This window comes from Emys orbicularis, chromosome 25 (genome assembly GCF_028017835.1).
Source record: "Emys orbicularis isolate rEmyOrb1 chromosome 25, rEmyOrb1.hap1, whole genome shotgun sequence".
In the NCBI taxonomy this organism is placed as follows: Eukaryota; Metazoa; Chordata; order Testudines; family Emydidae; genus Emys; species Emys orbicularis.
Window position 1 is genome coordinate 4874723 of NC_088707.1, and position 22738 is coordinate 4897460.

A 22738-nucleotide genomic window follows, 5' to 3' on the forward strand; every position below is an offset into this window, starting at 1 on the left:
GCCCTCTCACATCTCTCAGGCCAGGAATGCAAAGGCTGGCTTAGGGCTTGTCTGCGTGGGGAGGCTACCGTGAAATCAGCTAGGGGGTGAACTGAGCAAGGCCACAGCAATAACCCACCAGCTCCCCTAGGGACAAGCCTCAGGCCAGGCAGGGAACATCAATAAACTTTGGAAAGTTAGTTGTGAAACAGCACAAAGGATTCTGGGGTATGGAGTACCGTGGAGCACTCCTGCTCTCTCACACACACACTATCTAGCCGCACGTCTTTTGTGGCTCAGACCAGCTCTGTGACCCACCCCCTGCCCTCATGGGTCACACTCCCGGCCTGTCAAATCCAAGACTGGCCAATAGTTGCACTTCAGGAGGCACTGAACTCTCTGATCCTATAATGCACAGCAGCTGGAGATCACACCCTGACGTGTGCAGCTGTGAGGCCAGGTCGGGACTACCCCGAGAAGGGAAGAAGCCGTTGTTTGGCTGGCATGCAATGGGGTGGGGAAGGGGTCACCCCTACCTTAGGATCTTCCCCTCATCACGAAATGTGTTCAGACCATCGTCACACGACTTGGAGCGCTCTGTTGTTATGGCCAGGAGGTAGGAGGATCGGCGGCTGGCTTTGATGCTGCCTGAAAGGGAAAGGAGAGAGAAAGGGGCAATCAGTAAACACAGGAAGAGCCAGTTCACAAGGCAGTCGGTGCTTTACCAGTCTCGGGAATGGATTAGCTTGTCACGGTACTAAGGACTGGGGATCAGGACTCCTGGGTTCTATTCCCATCTCTGGGAGGAAACGTGCCTAATGGTTAGAACTCGGGGATTGGCAGTCAGGGCTCAGGGGTCCTGGCTCTGCCACGGTTTTGCTGTATGACTTCAAGCAAGTCATTTAACCTCTCTGTGCATCAGCTCCTCCGTCTGTAATATGTGCGAGCAAGCCAGGAATGCGGGGAGACAACGTACGCCATGTCCCAGCATGCAGCAGGACCCCAGCAGGGCCCATAGCTTTGCGCCTGTCCTGCTTTGTGGTTCAGGCCGATGGTTAGTAATGAGCCGAGCTGGGATGTGGAGAGCGCACCAGGGCCAACAACGCTGGGCGTGGGAAAGATCCTCAGCTCTGGTGCCTGGAGAGGAGCTGGCCACAGAGTGCTGAACCGGAGCCGGCACAGCCTGGCCCTCCTGCAGCTCGGTCCATGAACGCGCTCAGGGCCTGAGCTTCCTCTCAATCACACAGGCGTCAATCCGGAGTCACTCCAGGTAAACCAATGGAGCCACACTGGTTTGATGCTCAGGCCCTGACTCGGTTCTCCCACTGAAGCTGGTTGATCGTTGTTTAGGGAAGCCCCCCGGTTCCAGTCTCCTGCTGGGAGGGGGGGCAGTCGGGATGCAGGGGCAGGAACCCAGGGGCGGTGGCGCGCGAGGGGACAGATGATCTGCAGACATGCAGCGGGCTCCTCCAGGGAGTGATTTACTGGAGCTCTGAGAATTCCCCTCGTGGCTGGCACACACTCACTCCCTGCTGCTTGATTTACGTAGCCCATTTCCCCCCATCAGGCCAAGGGGTCCCCTTGGGGCAAGGCCCTTTCCTCCCTGGCTCGTCTGGCCCAGCTCCCCTCAGCGGGGCCAGGATCATCCCCTACAGCAGATTGTCAGGTGCTTTGCATACACCCCATTTCCCGGGACATAAGCGATGGGAATCCCACCCCCTTCCCTGGGGAGGCTGCACCACGGCCCAGCAGGACCCGGAGGGCTTCCCCCCCATGTTCACCCTGCGTTTCCCTTCCCGAGTTTCCTCCGCCGACTCCTCACGACGTCCCCCCTCTGGAAGTTGGGGCTGTTCCCTACTTCTCGCTCGTTCTGCACTCTGGGTCCTGGCTGCTCCAGGCACAGGCCGCTCTCCGCCCTGAAGCACTGCCTGGGAGCTGGTCAGCGGCTGCCCCCCCAGGGGGTCCCTGCCCCAGCGGGAGGGGCGGGTACTTACTGCAGTCCTGGGAGTAATGGCGGCTGATGGCGAAGGTGAAGGTGGGTGAGGAGGGGCTGCCGGTGATGGCGGGGGCAGAGTTCACGGCGCTGGAGACGACGGAGGAGGCAGGGATGTGCTTTGCCTTCAGGTCGATGCTGGGGCTCGTCGGCTCGTCTGGAAGAGTGGGGCGCACCGTGAACCAATGGAACCGCGGGGGACCAAAGAGAGCAGCTAGCCAGCCAGAGACCCACACGGGAAAGGCTGGGGTCTCCCGCCCAGCGCCTCCCACCGGGAGACCCTCCCCCAGCCCTACGGCACCAGTCCCCGGAGCGCCTCCTGCTGCGAGGCTGGGATCTCCGCAGTCTGTGCTCCGCCAGCGCCCCCTGCAGCGAGCAGCCCAGGACCAGAGCGCCAGGGAACCCCTGGCTTCCAGACCCTCTGCCAGGGCCCTTCCCCGTGGGGGCAGCGCCAGTGCCCAGTGCCGGCTCGGCAGCAGGCACCCAAAAGGCCGTCCCCAACCCCCTCTTTACCCCTCCCAGGAAGGAACAGCCCAGCGGGTCAAGAAAGTCAGTGAGCAGCCCCTACCCCTCCAAACCTAGGGCTGCCTCCCCAAGCAAACCGGTCATCCCCCATGGCCGCCGGTGCCAGAGAAAGCAGCCCTGCCCTCCATCTCCGAGGAGCTCTGAGAGCTGCAGGCCAGGGGAGCGCTCGCTGGGGCTGAGGCAGAGCCCAGGCGGCAGTGTCCGTGCCGGGGGGGCACCGATATCCCGTCACGGAGGTGCCGGCAGGGCTTGATGCCATGTTCTAGGTACGCACAGCTGCTCTTCGCTGGAGCGGGGCAGGGGGATGGGAACTAGCGGGAGAGGTTGCATGCGGAATGAGGAGAGGGCCCTGCCTTGATGCACCTGCTCCGCTGCCAACAAGGCGGGCTGTGTGCGCCGGGGCAGCCCCGTGCCGCTGCTTCCCCCAGGCAAGGTGGCCACGGGAACAAAGGCGGGGCGGGCCGGGCGCATGAACAATAGCCAGGCTTGTGAGGAATGCGTGGAGAACAACGGTCCCACAGTGCCAGGCTGTGCACGTCGCGGGCAGCAGAGTAAGGCTTCCATTGTGCCGTGGACTCTCCCGGGTACGAGGAGACGGCATGTGCCAGGGAGAAAGGCCACGACGGGGCCCAGTGAGCGGAAAGAGGCTGCAGGGCCAGAGCTGCCCATCCTCGGGGTCTCACTGGGAACCCCAGGCAGGTTTCATCTCAGCCCCCCCAGGAAAGCCTGGGGACGAAGCGGCTGCAGGGCAGGCAGAGGAGAAGCAACCCCTTTCCCCGGGGCCTGTGCTCAGGAGAGACCAGCTGCTGGGCTGGCATGGAGACCTCAGTCACCCCGCGAGTAGCTGGGCCTGCCCAGCTCAGGAGACACACCAAGGCGGCAGGGTCGGCAGGTTCCCCGGAGTCTCTACCTCCCCCCTGTCCTGAAACCCCCGAGCGGCCGTGGCTGGTCTGGCTGCAGCCGGACCAGCGTCGGGGAAATGGCACGGTCAGCAGCAGGGAAAGGGGGGTACCAGGCAAGTTGGAGCCCCCTTACTGTGACCTCCCAGGGGGCTGCAAGGGACCAGGCAGCCACCGCTGCCATGGGGGATGGTGCCTCCCCAGGGAGCCCAGCAGCCCCCCGTCCCCCAGGGCTGGTGGCCCCAAAGTCAGGCCGCGGAGCTGGTCTCTGGTCCTCTCCCTTCTCCTGGTGCCTGTTGGCTGGGGGAGTTCCCGGGCACTGAGCGCATGGGACACCGGCAGGCCTTGTCAAGACTTTCTGCCAAGCCCGGGCTGGAGAGACGTACTCCTGGGAAGCCGGGCCTGCCCTGGTGAGCCGGAGGCCAGCGCTGGGCGGGCGGGGACGGCTGCAGCAACCTCGCTAACCACATCCCTGCCCTGTCCAGGGGGGTGGAGATCCTGTGACCAGCCCCCTCCCGGTGCAGCGCAGAGGAATCGGATGGCACAGGAGACCAGAAACAGGAGACGAAGCCTTTGGCCTCTGGTTAGCTAGTCTGAATCTAGCACAGCCAGACAGCAAAGTGTGTTGCGGGGGCTCAGCCCAGGTCCGCGGCACCCAGAGAGGCAGGACTCTCCATGTTGGGGGAGTGGCATGTTAAGGGCAGTGCCCGTCCCCTGCCTCTCTGGCAGCCAGCTGATGGAATTCAGCCTCAGGGGTTGCCAGGCAGGCACCTTTCGCCGACAGCAAATAAGGCCAGATCCTACCAAGCCCCTGCAAGCAGGCTCCGCCTGCAGGGCTCTGGGGAGAGGGGTGCTCGCGGGTGTGCCGAGTCTAACAGCGTGTGGAAGGGGCAATGGGACAATCAGAGGCCGTCTTGATGGGCTGTTCGGCAGTCCGAGGCCGGCGCCCAGCTTTAAGGCAGGTTAGGGGACGGTCCCGGCCTCCCCGCTGCGCACAGGGACAACAGCAGTCACGGGATCCCAGCGGCCAGGTCCCTTGGCCAGAAAGCTCCTTCCTGGGCGTCCCTGCCCCTTCCGCCACTGGACGGATTGGGGACCCCTTCTCCCTACCCCAAGCTGGAGGCTTCCTCCCCACGCCCCCCTGGGCTTCGCTGCCTGCAAGGACAAGCTCTGCTTTGGGCCTGACCTGACTGTCTGGATGACCACAGTGGGCTACCACGAGACCAGGGCAATGGCCCACCCGGCCCCCTGCCACCCTTCTTCACCCCCTTCTTTCCACCCCGATGTCTCTGGCCCTTTGCTCTCCTGATCTCTGGGACCACCTAGCACATCCATGGTGCGTTGGCAAGAAGAGACCCGTGGCTGCCTGCTACTCCCCCGGCTGCTGCCGTGAATGTGCGTCTCCAAACCAGACACACTCATCCAAGCAGGTGGCTGCACCTGGCTTCACTGTGACTGTTTGCACCTGCCCAGCCTACAATCGGATCTGCCTGTGCACCAGCTGCCGTCTTGGCTGATGCCCCAGGGATCGAACCAGGGACCTTTGGGGCGAAAGGCAGGAAGGGCTACAGCTTGAGCTAAAGAGCCAGGACTCTGTCGGTGGGGCTTTAACAGGCCTGTACCCTCTGCGGATCAGACCCAGCGGGGACACGTCATTACCAGCGGGTGACGCCTGCTCCGCAGCATCCATTACCCTGCAACCGAGGCTGCGTCCCGCCCCGAGGGGATCCCTGGGGCTGGGCTTTCGGAGGCGAGATGCTCCCTGGCTCGATACGCAGCTGTGAGACCCCCACAAACACACCCCAGTGCCTGGCGTTCCCAAACACTGCCCCCTCACCTATAAATGGAATGGATGCCAGGGAATCCTCTGGCACTGCCAATGGTGCCACCCGCCAGGCGGGCCGCTCCGCCGCCGGCTTGTCCCCTTTGCAGCTCAGCGGCGGGTCACAAATGTCCGTTTCCTTCATGTGGTCGGGGAAGATGAAGTTCATCTGCCTGGCGGGGGCCGGCGCCTTGCGGCCCGTGGGGGGCTTCTGCCTGAGGACCACCTCCTCTTTCCTCTCCTCCGCCTCGGGCCGAGGCAGAGGCGGCTGGAGAGACCTGGCGCCGCTGTCTTGGCTGGGGGTTCTTTGGTCCTTGGGGATCTCGGGCCCACTGCCCGGTGGGGGCTCCGGGCCAGGGGGGGCGGCAACTGGCAGTGACGGGGACCTGTCCGGGTAAGGTGCTGGTTGGGTTCCTTGCCTTTGCGATATATTGAACACTGGAAGGCCACCAAAGATAGGGTCCCTGAAGGAGAGTGCATGGAGTAGGCCAGTCCTGCGCTGGAAGGAGGGGCTGTAGCTCCTATACCCAATGTACCCCGAGTCGTCGACGCTCTGCAGGTTGGGCTGGGAAGGGTGTTTCTGCACGTGGGCGGGGGGAGGCTCTCTAGAGGAGCAGGAGGGGGCGTACGAACTTGGCTGGCTAGGCTGAGTTCGGGCAACTTGCCCGGGGCCCGGCCTATAGAACTTCTCCGGCAGCCACGTGCACTTGTCCAAGCGGGGCGAGACCAGGGCGCTCTGCTCCAGCGCCTCCATGGAGCGCCCGTACCTCCCCAGAGAGTTGTCGGACCGGGCCCGGTAGCCCCAGCTGTCGTGGCTGGGCTGGAGCAAGGTGTCTTGCGAGGCACTGTGGGGCCAGCCTCTGGAGGCCGGGGTGTCTCCCAGGCGGTCCTGAGAGACGCTGCGGTACCGGGGTGGCATGGCGTACCTCCGCTCTTCCGAGGCGCTCCGGCCTGGCACCTGGCTGGACAGCCAGTTGGAGAGCGCCTGCTGGCACTCCAGCCGGCTGACGGCCTTGGAGCCGCCCAGATACTCCCAGGAGGGACGGCCTGGGCCGCCAGGCCCCATGCTAACATCCCGGCCATCCTTGAAACCGCAGTGAGTCCGATGGTCTGGGAGGTGCCTGGGGACCCCGTAGCAGGCCTGGCTGGCCATGGAGGAAGCAGTCGGGACACCGTACCTCTCTGGCAAGGAAGAAGCAAGGGGACCTGCAAAGCTGGTGTTGGAGACGCGCGAGAAGGAGCCGGGGGCTGGGACCGGCCTTGCGACGGGCATCCCGGGCCTCGGCTGGGCCATTCCATACTGGATCTCCTCTGTGCGGTGGGCCGGGCTGGAATGGGTGCTGCCGATCTCCCGAGTGGCGTCGCTTCTGGCCTCGTTCCACGTGCTGGGCATGGAGCTGCCGAACGCCGCGCTGTTCAAGGGGAAAGATGGGCCTGAAGGAGCAGGCCGGTAGGATCTGCCGTCCGCCTGCTGTCCCTGCAAAGGCTCGGCTACCATCGCCTCCCGGCTGGGAGCCCTGGACTGGAACGGGTAGGTCTTCCGAGGGTAACAGACGGGAGGTGGCTCCGGGATGCTCTGGGCTCCCCCGGAGTAGGGTTCATTGCCCTTCAAGTAGGCATCCTGAGAATAGGCCTGGAAAGAAGAGAGAGGAGAGGAGTCAGGGGCGGCCGGTGGCCTGGCACCACCAGGCATCCTCCCAACGCCCGTCCCAGGCCCGCCACCCCATCAACACGGCCCGGGTTCCTGGGAGCCGACCAATAAACTCGATGGGATGGGATGGGGGTAACACCAGGACAGTGGCACAGCTGAGCCCACACGGGACAACCAGGGCTGGCTCCAAGTTTTTTGCTGCCCCAAGCAAAAAAAATTTCCCGCGCCCCCCCCCGGCCCCACCCCAACTCCGCCCCTTCCCCGCCCCATTCCAACCCCTTCCCCAAATCCTCGGCCCCGCCTCCTCCCCCGGGCATGCCACATTTCCCCTCCTACCCCTCCCTAGAAGCGGAGCAGCGGTGCGCTCGGGGGAGGAGGCGGAGGTGAGCTTGGGGGGGGGGGGAGAGCTGTTCCTCTGCCCCCCCCCCCGGGTTACTTCCTGCGGCCCTTCCTGCGCCCCCCACCGCCGCAGCTCACCTCCGCTCAGGGCCGGCTCCCGGCTTTTTGCGCCCCAAGCAAAAAAAAAAAGGAGCCGGAGTGCCACCCCTTGGAAAGTGCCACCCCAAGCACATGCTTGGAGCGCTGGTGCCTAGAGCCAGCCCTGGGGACAACTGAAGCAGGACAGGACGAAACCTGAGCCCCATGGCGCTGTCATTCGAAACAAGGACACCACTGATACACCAAGGCTGTGTAAGTGAGAGCTAAGAGGCACTCAGCTCTGGGATCTCCCAGGCCCGCCATGCTTGACTCATATGATCACAGGGTACAAAAGGGGCAGAGACCAAGCACCAGCCTCCTGCAAATGTGAGGCACTTGAGCTTATGACCCAACTGGGATGGGCACCGCTGGGCCCTTCAGCGATAAAGACTCAGGCAGACGGCTGAGGTGAGGCCACCAGTGGTGTGGGCTAAACACCAAGCTGCGAGATGACTGTGGCGCCACCCGCTGGGGCACGTCCCTCCGGCAGGACAGATCTCATCCCCCTTCTAGGGCAGGGCTGACAACGCGCAATGCCAGCAGAACCAGGCGCTCCTGCTGGAGGAGCACTCAGCGCTGTGGGAAGGAGTGGGGCGTGCCATCACGGCACCAGGGTGGGTGGGTGGGGGGCAAATGCCCACTTAGGGCCTGATCTGCAGGGCATGCCAAGCGTGCCCACCTCCAGCCTAAGTCCACTGGGGCCGCGGCCAGGTGATTTCGAGGGGCTCGTTGTGAGACCCCGGAAAGGGAGCTGGGGCTTAGCGCATGGTGAAAATCCGGGTCTCTAAAGTTGGGCCTCTCAGAACTGCTGCCCCTGAAATCACCAGTGACCATCTCAGCCCAGAGCCTCGATCAGCCTGGGAAAGGGCCGCCCAAAATCCTCCCCTGCCATGCAGACGTCAAACATTTCCAGACGCGCTTTCTGCTGGGGTGGAAAGTGATTAACACGCTCCGGTCGCTGCCAGCCGCATTGCTCTCCACTGCTCATGCTCACAGCTATGCTGGCTTCACATGGTCTCCGGTTCCCTCTCCTTAAAATACTCCATGACGCACTGAGCTGGATGGAGCGCCAGGGTTTTCCTTCTCATCTTTCGCAGGCATTTCTGAACTAACACGCCCAGCTGCAGGCCTGCACCTCTTTACAAAACTGCCTTCTACAGTCTTTGCGTGAGCAGAGGAAGCGCTACCCAGTGGTTAAGACAAGGGACTGGGCGTCTGGACACGGGGGTTCTCAGCCCAGCCCTGCAACTGACGCACTGCGTACATTTGGGAAAGTCACTTCCCTTCTCCGGACCTCAGTTTCCTCACCTGCAAAATGGGGATAAACCTGCCCACCTTTGGGAAAAGCCCCGAGACTCTCCAGCACAAAGCACTAGATAACGGCACTAAGTATTACTGTAACCTACACCAGCTGTGGCTCTGACGAGGCAACCCCAATAGACCACCCCAAAATATCATCAAGGGCATGTCCTGAGTACAACCTCGCGCCAACCTTTACTGTCCGCCCCATGTCACAGATGGGGCGCGCGAGGAAGGGAGAAGGGCTGGGGTAAGAGGGAGGCGGGGTAAGAATTCTGGGACGAAGAACCTCGGCACAAGGGGAAAGCGCGTCAGCGCAGGGCGTTTTCTCAAGGGCTGGTCCCAGGCTGCGCAGCGAACGCCTGTGAGGTCCAAGAACACACTCTACGCCAAATGCCAGGCATAATTGCTAGCCCCCCCTTGGCTAATATAAACCCAGAGTCCAGCAGCCAGAACTCCCCTGCCCCGGGTAAATCCACCCTGCAGGGCGAGGAAGAAAGAAAAGACCCACGTGTGAGAGATGCCAATCCTGGCTTACTGGCAGGCGCCCACGTCCCATGGTGATGGGCACAGTGTAAGCACTTGAGCAGGACACACACAGAGGACGCCCAGCCCAGACTTCCCAGCAGGCCGTCAGGTGAGACCGGACGGGAGGATCGGGGACACAAGGGAAACGTGGGGCATTGCCTATGTAGACACCCTACTGGATACCACGCTGGGAAGCTACGGGCTGGAGTACCCGGGACCCATGCTGCTGCAGGCTGCATCCAGCGGGACACGCCAAAGAGCCAAGCAATGGCCTGGACAAGAAGAGGCGCCCGGTACAGCAAGGGGTCCCCTGCTAAGCAGAGAGACCCGGAGAACTTGGTGAGCACAGCTGGGCCTGCAGGCTGAGGCAGGGTTTGGTGTGGTGCTGTCTAGCCTGGCCCCTGGCTCCCAGCCAGGATCGTTCATGCAACATCTATCCCAGGGAAGCTGGTTTTAACCCCCTGCACCAGCTGGGGCATTTCTGAGGCATGATTTAATGTGTCTGGTGTTCTAACCCCTGGGCCTGAGGTTGGTTCCCAGAGTGAAAGGGTTAACGACTAAGCGACGATAAGAGACACACTGCAGCCTCTTTCCTCCAGACGCCCAAGCGGATCGCAGGCAGGCAGGGCAGGGCTTCACCTGGAATTCAGCTGCCTCTGGGGTGGAAGGCAGCAGCCTGTCAACACCGCACAGCAAAGCCACAAGAATAATCCTGGAGCAAAAGTGATGCTGCAATGGAAACTGCATGGCGGATTTAAGGAGGCCAAGTGCAGTCAGAGCTGGAAATCAGCCAGGGGAGAGCGCCACGATCATGGCCAGGGAAGGCAAGTGTTTCCAATGAAGTTACCACCCTGAAAGCTTGCTGTTCATGGCACTCCCGGGCACAGAGCGCTGCCCGCACAGGCCCCTGAGTGGCCACGGCTCCCCAGCCGTCAGAGCCACACAGCAGCTCTCCAAAGGGAAGTAGCTCCAGCCACCCCACTGCATTGTCCCCAAAGGACCCAACCCCTGGAATCTGCTCCGATTCTGACACCCCAAGAACCAGAGAGAGGGGAGGGAAACAGCCCCCCTCCCAAAGCTTCCTCTCTCTGGACTGGGGCGTGCTGGGGCCCGAACCCCAGGGTCCTTCCTGCCTCGTCACTCCGTCCTTGAGAGGCCAATGGAGGGAGCAGGGCCCCTGGCTGCTCTCAGCCCCCCGCTGCCCTGGAATCCTGCTCTCGGGAAGGCTGCATTTCTGGGCAATGACAAACCAGCTCTTTCTGATCCAAAAAAGGAGCGGAGCGGTGGGGAGCTCCGACACACTCGCTTAAAGGGGCTGCCGGAGCCCTGGGCTTCCTTCCCAAACTGTTCCACCTACTGAAGGACCCCCCCTCCCTCCCCCTTTTTAACCTGCTCAAGCTACAGCCAGAGAGTTAAACGCTTGCCTTTACGAGTAGCCGGCTCAGCTTTGGGAGGTTTCCTCTGCACTGGAATAAAGGGAGCCCCCCGCCGGCGTTTCTCTCTACAGACGCCGTTTCTTATTCTAGGCTTGTACAGCGCCTGGCACAATGGGGCCCTGTTCTCGGTGGGCTCCGGCACTACCATAATAAACACGTTCAATCCGAATAAGATAGACGATCGAACAATAATATAATACGCACCGACTACCGGGATCCCATGTAACACAGGCATCGGCAGCACAGAGCTCTTTACCGCCCTCAATCCGGCAGCCTTCTCCCTCGGCTGGCCGCTCCCCGGGCACAGCCCTGGCCCAGACTAACATTTCCTTCTCAATTTTTCCTTTTAAGTTGTTTGGGGATTTTGCGACTGGGACGTCCTGAGGCGGGAGGGAGGAAAGTCCCCCGTCCCCCCCCCCCCCAGCTGTAGGGAGCTCCTGGCTGAGGCCAGCCATTGGCCACTGGAGCCGCACACCACAGGAATGCCCACGCCCCCAGCCCAGCACCGGGCCGGGGAAACCCACACAAAGGTTCCTTTGGAATCCGAGCCGGGAAACAAAGCTGGCTCTTGGCATCCAGCTCCTTTCGCACCTCCTGGGTCTCCTCTGCGGCCCTCCTCCAGGAAGGTCGGCTGCATCACACGCACAGACAGACAGACAGACGCAGGCAGGCAGACACACGAAACTGCACCGCCCTTGTTCAAAAACCATTCGCTCCAAACACACCCATAGGCCGGTGCGTTGGCCGAGGAGAGCTGGGCCAAATTCATCCCCGGGGTAACTCGAGAGGACGTGCCCCGCCTGATCGCAGCCACGGCCCAGCTAGGCTGGGACCCTGAGCCCGCCAGAGGTCAGCCCCAGACGTATCAGAGGAAGGTGCAAAAGGGCTCCAATTCCCCGCTCTGCCATTGACCTGCTGGGTGACCTTGGGCATGCCAGGCCCCCGCTTGGTGCCTCAGTTTCCCCTCTCACCCTTTGTCTATTTTGACTGTAAGCTCTTCGGGGCAGGGACTGTCTCATACTGTGTCCCTGGGCAGCCCCCAGCACAATGGGGCCCTGATCTCTGTTGGCACTACTGTGATATACAGGACAACACAAACCAGGCAATTAGGCACTAACCCCGAACCTGCCCAGGGGAGCCGTTCCTTCCTGACCCCAGTGGTTGTGAAGGCCCTGAAGCCGGAGGGTTTGGAACCCAGGGACTTCCCTGACGGCTCTAGAGTAGCCTGTGACGCTCCGGGGCCCTGGGATGGCTCTCATGCAGGCCTTGGGTACGTTTGGGGTTCCCCTTGCTCTGTATGGCCTCAGGGCGGGTGGATCACAAGAGCTCTGCCCTCCCCGCCCCCCAGCGTACTGCTGACACCCAAGCTTCCAAGGGATGGGGACCAAACTGAGGATCTTTCTTGCCCAAGAAGACAAACTCCCCCCACCCCCTAGCCAGCATCCAAGAGTAGGGAAGAGGGGGTGGGTCCTGTGTCAATCACGCCTTGATGACCTGGTGCTGCTTCGTGCCCTGGCAGCAACAGGCTCTGCACGCCAGGCCGTGGGGTCAGTGGGCTCCGATGACTTTGTGTCCCTCCTCCATTCCCTGGGGCACGGAGCAGCTCCCTGGCTCTGCCAGGGCTAGCACCGCTCCTTTAACACAGCTCAGCCCACCCGCCCGGGGACGGAACTGCAGGCCGCTGGGAGCATCTAGTCCGCCCTGCCATGGAAGCCTGCCCAGCGATTCCTACACCCAGCCCGACCACCCGCGGGCGGCACTAGAGTGTGTCTCCCAGAAACGTCCCCCATCTTCACGGAGGGACTCGGAGGGATGGTGAAGCCACCCCATCTCTGGACAAGCTCCCCCCCCCCCCATCCCTGGCTCATTCCCTGCACTGCTAGACGTGCCTCTTCTCTGCAGGGTGAACTGGGATGGTCCTACCTCCATCCCACCCCCCAACAGCCACGTCACGGCGACCGACACCGGCCCAACACCCAGTGATCTGTCACTTACAACCCGGGTCAGCTTTATTCCATCTCCCTCCTCGCACGCTGCCCCCCCGCCCCGGGTGCCCCTTCCTCGTTCCATCCCTCCCCGCTCTCCCAGCGCGGTGGATGTTTGCAGCTGCAGCCAGAGGAGGTGGCCAGTCAGCCCAGGGCAGGAGACAGGAATGGATTTCAAACAGGGTCGAGGTGAACAGGCCAGCAGCATCCAGAGCTGGCAAACCCCCAATTCCAGCAACCAGCCTTGAATTCAGAACACACCAACCCCAACTGATGCATGGGGCCCCAAGAAAATGACATCCTGTCGGGCTGCTATTAAAGGGAACCCTAAAGCCCCCCCCCAAATTCCACCAGCCTCACCCCCAATCGAGGGAGGGGCTCAGGCGCGAGGGATTTTAAGTACCACAGTTCACACCACTCGCACAGATGGCCGCTGCTAATCTGCTGGAGCAGGGCCCCGACATCAGGTTTGCCCAGATAACCCTCCCCCTGCAATCAGCCTCGTCATGCTGATCTGGCAGCCTTCAGCCTCCCACTGTCCCATCAGCCCCTTGGAGGCCACACGCACCCTCTTGGGCATGACGCGCGCCCGGCAGCCCTGCAGAATGCTGGCTAGCTAAGGCTTAAGCAAGGCCTTAACACATGGCCCCTTGCTTTTCATAACTGGACGTGTCCCTGCGGAGACTACAAGTCCCAGCATGCAACAGGGCCACACGGAGGCGTATTGAATGCTGGGAGCTGTTCTCTCTGCCGGCTGCCCCTCCACGGGTAAGATGAGGGTGACTCAGGTGCACCTGACAAGTTGTCCATGTGGCCCACATCCCCGAGTTAAGCCACCTCCCCCCGGACTGTCATCTGCTCCGGTACCCTGGAGAGCGGCAGTGCCCAGCCCCACTGCCCGAAGAATGCCCGGCTAGGGGCTCTGGGTCAGTCCCACCCACCAGTAAGGGGGAAGGGCTCTGTGCAGGGCGTGGCGCACCCTGCTCAGCACCGGGAGAGTTCAGCAGCAAAAGGCTCACCAGCTGGAGGACGTCCTCGTCTTTGGGCATGATGGAGAGTTCCAAGGCATCCTCACTGCAGAGAGAGGGAAAGGCAGAGCGCGTCAGGGTCCGGATACCGCATGCAGCCAGCTCCCCGCATCTCCAGGCGCCGAGCCCCGCTGGGACCAGAGGCAGTGACTGGACGCCAGGACTCAGCAGCCGAGGTGGGTTCCAGACGCACAGGACAGCACTCCCCACCTGATGCTGTGCGAGTGGCTGGGAAGGAGGCTAGGCCTGCAACTGACAGGCAGCTCTGGGATTTACCCCTCGAAGCTCAAGTGACTGAGGCGTGTGCTTTTGGTGCTGGAAGTCCAGGGTTCAATCCCCACCGACCCGGTGTCTGGCTGGCTGCGGCCAAGGGGGGGGGGGGTATCTGATTAGTAGGAGTTAACGCCGAACGAACAAGGATGGTGGGTTTTATTTATTTATTTTTTTTAAAGTTAAATTCCCCAGCACCGTTTAAAGGCTGCAGATCTGCAGCATTGCGGCCCTGGGCTAGTGCACGAGAACTGGGCTGGAGATTCGCAGGGCAGCAGTTTTACTCCAAGGGTTTGAGCCGGAAGATCCCAGCAGCCCAGGGCCCATGCAGGCCAGCGCAGCAGCAGCAGCTCACACATGCAGCCCGGGACAGTAGACGCTGCTGTTACTCCCCGAGGAGACAGCGGCCAAGCCGCCACGATGGGCCATTTTCCTTCCCAGGGGACAGGAAAGACTTTGTCTTAACGCCACATGCAAAAGACAGGACCTGTCACCGTGTAGCTACGCACACACACACACACACCCCCGCTAGCTGCATGGGGGTGCACAGCCAGCAACAGCTCTCAGATCCAGCCCTGGGCTGGGCTGAGAATTGACTCACAGGCAACACAGCCGCCCGCTAACCGGAGCGGCGCACCTGGCAAAGGCGCCTGCTGCACCATGTCCCCTCCACGCCTGTAGCTCACCTCACCTCACCTCTCCCTTAGTCGGAGCAGGGCCCCTCCCCACCCCTGTGAGGCACTCGCCCTCCCGCTCTCCTTCAGTCCCTCCTCCCGACTCGGCTCTGCCAAGCCCACCATTGCGAACTTGCATCGAGAAAAGGGCTGGGAGTCCTGAACCCTAGTCCCCCTGCTCTAACATACCCTCACAGGGAGCAGAATGGAACCCAGGAGTCCTAGCGCCGGTCCCCCGCTCTAACCATTAGACCATGCTCCATCACAGAGCCAGGCCTGGAACCCAGGAGTTCTGGTTCCGCATCCCCTGCTCTAGCCACACGACCACTCCCTCTTCCTTTGGTGACAGTGGCTGCTTATTTCTTTCTCAACTAGCGAAAAGCGCAAGCCATGGCAAGAAACTGCAACAAACCCCCAGGAAAACCCATTTCAGTTTGAGAGCCAGTCGACAGCATATAGCCCCCACCATTCCCCTCCCCTGTTGACTGCCACCGGGTATTTTTCCAAATGCATTTAGCACCCAGGGCCATATCTTATATTTAGTTCGTATCCAGATCACTTTCATTTGGTTCGTTCCCCAGGTGCTATATTTAGGAGCTATCGCGGTCAGGTTTGCCCCTCTATCTCCCCTATCTAATCAGTAGTTACAGACAGAGTGCAACACACACAAATCCAGGTCATTAATTAAATCCCAGCTCCAAAGAGAGACAGACACACACACACACTGGCTTCTTTCTTCCCTTTTCGGTGTGTGAGGGAGCGCGTGAGAATGAAGGGGAGGTAGGAAATTCTTCCACATCCATCAACTCAGCGCTGGACAGACTGAAACGCTGCAACTCCCTTCTGCGCCGACCCGCGCCCCTGGCCCCCCGGCGAGAAGAGGAGCAGGGTTGCCCCAAATCTGGCTGGTTCGTTGTCACGTCAGGTTTCACCAGCACCGCCACAGGCAACATCTTAGGGCAAAGGAGTCGGGGAATTAAGCTGCCCTAGTGGTGTCCCAGCTACGTGGGCAGCAGCGCCCACACCCGCCGGAGGGCGAGAACGGCAGCCGATCCGGCACCCGCCAGCAATCCATACTGGGGCACATAAATAAGTGGCTTTTTCCCAAGTGCCTGGCGATGGGGAACCACCTTCCTGGGACAGGACCTCAGCACTTCATGCAAATCAGGCCCCTTGGGGCGTCTCAAGGTGGCCACCCAAAAATCACTCGTCACTTTGGAAAAGCTTGGCCTAGGGCCCAGCTCCTCCAAGGTGTTTAGGCACCCGATTAGCACTGGCCCCACTGGGAGTTAGGCGCCCACGCACCTTTGAGGATCTGGGCCTGGATGGCGGATTTGAGTGTGAACGTTTTGGCCTGAGCCCCCAGGGGGCACTTCGTCTCAGCCAGCAGTCTCGCCCTAGGGCGTATCCGGCCCCCCACCCTGTGGCACAAGCATGCTCTCACCTGTTCTGGATCAGCGCTATGACCTGGGAGTAGGTTTTCCCGATGATGCTCTCCCCGTTCACCTTGACAAGCCGATCTCCTGCAGAGGGAACATAACCGCGGGTCCACGCGTGAATGGGAGAGGAGCTAGCCAACCGGGAGCAAGCACAGCTATGGTTATGGCGGTAACCATAGCAACGTGCGCTACCGCCCATAGCGTGCCGCTACCCGTGGGGGCACTCGGCACCTCGCAGGAGGAGGGGCAGTGGAGTTAAGAGAGCCCCCCCCGTCCCCAGCAATGACGCTGATAATCGTTCTTGCCTTTGCGCACACGGAGCTGGCTTGTTCTCTGACTGCTCTCCCGCCTCAGCCCGTTGGGCAGACGACCCGTCCCCTTTGCAGCCCTGTCCCTGTTCACGAGCGAACCCTGTTCAGCGGCTGGGCCAGGGAGCCCCGGCAGGGCGGGACCCTCGCCTGGCCTCACTCGGCACTGCTCCGCCGAAGACAAGGGAGCGCCCCAGGTTCGTGCCAGCTGACGTCTGGCCCAGAGGACACAACACTCAGCGCCTTCCTTCCGGTTTACTGCCTGGTCATTTTAGCCGGGCACATGCCATCCCCACCCTGAGCGCTGGCAGAACGGTTACTGCTGTCGCCACCAACACCTGGGGGCCCAAAAGTGCCAGCCCCTGCGCTGCTCCGTGTGGGCACCAGCTGATGGTGGCAGCAGACAACTGCTTTCAGAGCTCGTAGGATAGAGCAATGGGCAAGGTGGGAGGAGAGAGAGAAAGCCCCTTCCCTCTGCCCCTAGCCACAGCCTGGAGCGAACGATCCACTCGGGCGGACAGGACGTCGTATGGACAAATGTCACACAAGGACAAGGACGTTTTCCCCCAGGCTGTGAGCTGTGAGGCGAGGCCTGTCCAGTGAGGTTCTCTTATGGGGTTCCCTAGGTTCTGCTGCCACCGGGCTACGGCGACTCCCCTTCTTTTCAGGCAGTGAGCTCGCTCAGAGTCGAGAGGCCCGGAGGGACCCTTTGCCCCAACGCCCCCCATGGAGGGGGAGATTTTCACCCTAACGTGGCACAGCTAGCTTCCCCACTGCTGGCTAGTGAACAAGCTTCCCCTTTCAGCCCGCTGCCGGATGGCAGGGGCACACCCCCGGGCGCTGCAGGATGGCTACGTGGCTGGCACACAGCGAAGAAGAGCATGGAAGGGGTTGAGAAGGTGACATCTGGGTGGAGTCAGGGACTACGGACCCGTGAGGGGATCTGCAGTGAAAGCCCCAGCCATGTCCCGTGCACCCAGGATGCACTTCCACTCCCCACCCCCCATTAGTTAATTACCGCTTGAGAAGCGATGCTGGCTCTGGCCCCGGCTCCACCACCAGTTCCCCCCCCCAGCTGAACGGAGCTAAGAGACACGCAGGAGGGAGGCTGGCAGGACTCGCTGGAGTTAGGAGGAATCATAGCTTCTCTCCTGCTCCTCTGCGTGAAATGGCTTCGCTGCTAATACACGGAGTGCCAGTCTCCTTCCCTCTCTGCTCCCACCTCCATCGGCGCCTCCCCTGGTATTCAGTGGGGTTCAGCTCATGCCCTGCGCTCTGCCGACAGGCGCCTGCCAGATTTGTCCCTTGGGCCCCTGCAGACAGACAGGGCAGGCACTGAATTTGTGCCTTGATTTGGCCTAAAGATTGTTTTCTGCCTGCTTGTTTGTAACCCTAGAGACCCCAGCAATGTCAAGGGGTGTAACCCTAGAGACCCCAGTCCAGAACGTGGGTTTGAATCTTTAACAAAGCCCTGTTCACCCCCAGCTGTTTACCAAGCATTTGAATTCACTGGAAGGGTTTTTCGGTCTGTTTCCCATGTGAGCCCTCAGTCCATTGGATTTCAATCCCCGCCAGGAGCACTTTGCCACTGGCTTTCCCAGGACAGTCCCCAGGTCGCCCCCACCCAGTGGGGTGCGTGGTACCCAGTGGGGGGCTCCCTCACCTGTGCGGAGGCCAGCCTGGTGCGCAGGCCCATCTTCCTTCACATTCTTCACAAAGATGGTGTCCATGGGCTCCAGGCGGCTCCGCTGGGGACCTGCGCCGGGAAAGGGACGGGAAAGGGCGTCAGAGACCAGAGCTCGGCACCAGGTGGGTCCCTCACGGGAAAGATGGGTATATGCTGTATACTCTCACGCGTGCTCACTGGACACACACACGCAGAGAACTACGTGCATGAGCGCACACACACACACGCTCGTGTGTACGGGCTACACACGCAGAGAACTACATGCATGAGCACACACATTGGATACACACACACGTGCATGTGTATGGGCTACACACGCAGAGAACTACGTGCATGAGTGCACACACACACTGGATACACACACACACGCTCATGTGTACGGGGTACACACGCAGAGAACTATGTGCATGAGCGCACGCACACACTGGATACACACACACACGCTCGTGTGTACTGGCTACACACGCAGAGAGCTACATGCACACACACTGGATACACACACACACGCTCGAGTGTACTGGCTACACACGCAGAGAGCTACATGCATGAGCGCACACACACTGGATACACACACGCTCGTGTGTACTGGATACATACACACAGTATCATGTGCTTGAGCGCACACACAAGTCATACACACACAAGACACTCACATGCATACACACTGGCTACACACACGCACTGCCAGAGCCACATAGAACACACACTGCAATTAAAACAACCACCAGCAGGTTCCAGCACTGCAGCTCCACGCCGGCAAACACAGACCTCAAAGGCCAGGACCCAGAGGAACAATCTGGTCCTCGGGCGACGTACATTATCTGAGAGCGGGCAGCACGTGTCCCCCTCGTGGGACAAGGTCCTCCTGGGCGTGAGGGAAGGAAGGTTTCAGCCCCTCTTCAACTGGTGGTTCTCAGCCTCTCCCCACCTGGGACCCAACCCCCAGCCCCGATTTTTTGCCACGACCCACCCCATCCCACAATCCTTTGGCCGCAAGGGATTGCTGTCACAGCAAGAGGCTGTGGGTGGTTCAGGGTTATGGGCAGGGAACGGCAGAGCAGGAAGGGGCAGGGGATGTGCCTGAGGAGTAACCTGTGTGCGCCCTGCTCCATCACCTGGGCCCCCCTCCAGCCTCCAGACGTGCTTCATCTGCAGCCAGTCCCCTCCCCACAGGGCTGGAGTCGAGCGAGGGGCCAGAGCTGGAAGTTCTCCATCAAGCCCGGCGTGTGGCTATCCGTTCTGACTGCATCAGATCCGGTTAACTCAACTCCAGCCTGGAGGTGCAGGCTGGGTGCTGGGCTTCAGACCTGTCCTCTGCACAAAGCCAAGCCAAGAGCAGCTTCGGTAACTAAGTCACGGCTCCTCCCCACGTCCAGGTGCCCTCCCGGGAGCGCCCGCGCTCCCCCCGCTATGCCCCTGGGCCTCAGCAGACGCCACTCAGGCACGGACACTTGTACACCTCTAGGGCCCTGATCGGAGCTTGGTCTGGGATCTGTCTACAAGGCCAATCCCACCCCCCCGCCCCGTGACTCTGCAGGGCTGGCGATCCCTGTGCAGGGAGAGGCCTCAGAGCATGGGTGCTGCAGGACAGGCTGGGGGGCAGCGCCAGGCTGGGCACCCCTGTAGGCCAGGATGGAGGTGGATCATCCCCAGAGCTAGGGGTGAGGAGGGGGAGAGCTCGGGACAGGAACAGAATTGAGGTGCACTGGGAGAGACGCGAGGGAGACCCAGGAGCAGAGCAGCAGAAGGGGCTGCGGGTCGGGATTGAGGACGGAGCTGTGGGAGTTTGGGGGTGCCCAGAATAGGAACAGCAGAAGGAGGCTGGGTGTTGGGGCTGAGAAGTATTTGCAGAGCTGTGCACGGGGGGAGCCCAAGAGTGGAACAGCAGGGGAGACCACAGACCAGAGCTGCAGATGGGCCCCATGACAGGAAGGCTGGCGGAGGGGCTGCCAGTCACATCGGAGAGCACCGGCGGAGCTGCGGCCAGGGAGGGCCCAGCCCAAGACTCAGCCTGGCTCCGGCCGGGTGAGCAGCCGCAGAGCCGGGCAGCCTGACTCTCACAGTTGCTAGCCCACTGCCCAAGCGTTACGCTTGTCTCAGACACGACACGACGGGGGCTGGGAGCCAGAGGGCCTGTCTTGCACTGTAACCCCCAGGGCAGCTGCTGGGCTCTTGGCTGGGGCAAGACACCAAGAAACTGCGGCCTAGAATCCAGATACAAACAAGGCGAAAGCCAGTGACGTGCACCCAAAGCACCCGCCAGCAGGCTGAGGGAGTCGCTTTGCACCCTCCGATCCCCCCAAACCAAAATGTCCCCAGCTTGGCATTAGCACAGCCTCCCTGAGGGGAAATGCTGTAAATCTAGGGCAAGTCACAGTTCCCAGCCTGGGGAGGGATGAACAGCACCGAAACCAGCTTTATCCCTTCCCAGGAGCACCCGGTCTGCGGCTGGCACACAGCCGGAGCCAACGAAGAGCATCCGGGCAGCCGGGGGAGGTGGGAGAACCAGCTGGGGCTGGGATCTAGTTGGGAAGGTCCTAGCTAGGGGCGGAGCTGTGGGGAAGTGCCCAAGCTGCAGATCTAGGTATTGCCAATGGGGCATCACCTAACGGATTCGGGGATGAATAATGTAATCGCTAGTAAGCGGGGGAAGGGGACAGAGCCCCCGAATGGCTGGGATGTTAGGGGGATCGTACCACAGCATCTCTACACGGGCTTCCTCCTGCACGGCCTGAGATCGCCCCAGCAGGCAGGGCAGCCTCCCTTGGCATTGGGGGTGCCCAGCTTGTCCATCTCTGAGTGCGACGGAGCTGCCACTCAATCGCTGAGCCGGTTCAGCTCAGGCCTAGGTTTATTTCAGCGGCTGGCCATTCACACTGAGGGGAGCCGGGTAACTTCGGCCGTGCTGGAAAGATCCCCCCTCCCTGACCCGCTGCTCAACAGCCTGATGCATTTCGCAAACCACCGTCGTCTGCAGTCACTTCCCTGGCGGGGAGGTACTGAGTGTGGGCTGGTCGGTAACGCAGGCCAGAGCACCAATCGGCTCCCTTTCACACACGGACATCCATACGTGTCTGGCCACACGGGGACACACACACACACGCACGCACGCATGTGCATAGACGATACAGGCGGCAGGGTGCCAGAGATGGGTGCTTACCTCCTCGGTTTCCATTCTCTTCCTCCTGCACAGGGAAGAGAGAGAGACCAATGTCACAGAGGCTTTGGAGGAGTCCGAAAGAGCGGGGAGAGGGGCAGATCCCTCGGGACGGTTGATTAACGCGAAGGGGGGGAAACCCGGCAGCAGGGAGCACGGGTAACCTCTGGGGCACCGAAACACCAGCAAAGTGACCTGGTGCCTTCTTATCCTCCCTCTGCCGCCCGGACTGCCCAGAGGGTAAAATTAACTCTTGACACAGGATCTCCCTGGGCGTCAGCACATCCAGCTCAGTGGGGGGGGGGGAGCGAGAGGGAGGGGTTTATTCTCCCTCACAGCGACTGTATAATGGCCATCCCAGCTTCCGGCCATGGGGGACTAGCCAAGGGGAGAGCGCCACGGCAGGTTTGCCCTTTCTGACGGCCTCAGAGGAAGCCCTGATCCGGTCCTACAGCTGCCGGGAGGGTGGGTGCAAACTCGGCTCTCCTGTTCCCCGGAAGAAACAATCACAGCCCCCTGGGGCCACCGGGCTGTGGGCTCTGCTCACCCAGGGCCCTGCTGGAGAATGAAGCTGTAATCTCCTCTCTCCCATAAGGGGTCAGCGCCGCTCCAGGAGTTGGGGGGCGGGGCACCATGATCGGGGATCCCTGGAGTAGCCTCTGCCGGCCCCTGGGTGGAACGTAAAGTTGGGCCCCCACCGCAAGGGTAAATCCTCTCACCCCACAACAGGAGCCTGTGTCAAGAGGGGCGACCCTGGTGCGATTGGGGTGATCGCTGTGGGATGCCGTGGGCAGCTGGCACTGCCGGAGGGAAACAGAAGGTGCCAATTCAACCCCATCAGGATTGGCTGGGTCTGGAGCAGAGGCAATGAGGGATAGAGCCGCCCGGACCAATCAAGGCACCGTCGTGGGCTGGGAAGGACCGGTAGGTTGGGGAAATAGACATTCCCCCTGAGCCCTTTGGGGTACCCTGTTTCCCTGTCCCCTGCCTGCCATTCCCAAGTCAGCCAAAGGGGTCACTGCAGAGCAATCGAAAAATCTGCAAAGCAGCCTAAAGGATTTGGACGCCCAGCTCCCATTAAACTGAATGGGGACTGGGTGTCTAAATCCCCCAGGCAGCACTGCAAATCCCACCCACTCCGTCCCCAGGAGACGAGCTCCCTGCTCTTGGTGAGCTACCAGCTTCCGACAGCCGGGGGAGGCAGGCTCTGAGCCCTCTCCCGCGTCCCGTCAGACGGGAATCCAAGATGGGCAACGTGACAACGAGCAAGGGAAGCAGAAGGGCTTCCGAGGAGCGATCGGGGCTATACATAGCAGTATAGACGTTCGGGCCAGGGCTCTGACACCTCACGAGGGGGGCGGGTCCAGCCGCAGCCCAAATGCGAACAGCCCCGCAGGCCGAGCCAATTAACCTGGGATCTGAGACTGACGCCGCGGGGTTTTTATGGCACTGCAGACGTCTCTGAGACAGCAGGGGAGACACATATGGGGAGATGCTAGCGAAGGGAGGGCCTGGCCTGCTGCTCCGAGGTGTGACCCGGTGGGTTTGGTTTGAATTCCTTTTTGGGGGGGGGGTGGAGGG

At 61.4% G+C, this 22738-nt stretch overlaps 1 protein-coding gene across 1 annotated transcript in view; it reads right to left on the reverse strand.

Annotated features, from left to right (window-relative positions):
• Window positions 1-18058, reverse strand: part of ARHGAP23 (Rho GTPase activating protein 23) — a 40948-nt gene extending 22890 nt beyond the window's left edge. The window contains exons 1-7 of the mRNA XM_065422819.1: window positions 17977-18058; window positions 16011-16089; window positions 13614-13668; window positions 5905-6851; window positions 5234-5850; window positions 1974-2129; window positions 516-627 (exon numbers count right to left, since the gene is read on the reverse strand). Coding sequence (XP_065278891.1) covers window positions 516-627; window positions 1974-2129; window positions 5234-5850; window positions 5905-6851; window positions 13614-13668; window positions 16011-16089; window positions 17977-18043 — 2033 coding nt within the window. The 5' untranslated portion in view covers window positions 18044-18058. The remainder of the gene's footprint in view (window positions 1-515; window positions 628-1973; window positions 2130-5233; window positions 5851-5904; window positions 6852-13613; window positions 13669-16010; window positions 16090-17976) is intronic.
• Between the last annotated feature and the right edge of the window lie 4680 nt (window positions 18059-22738).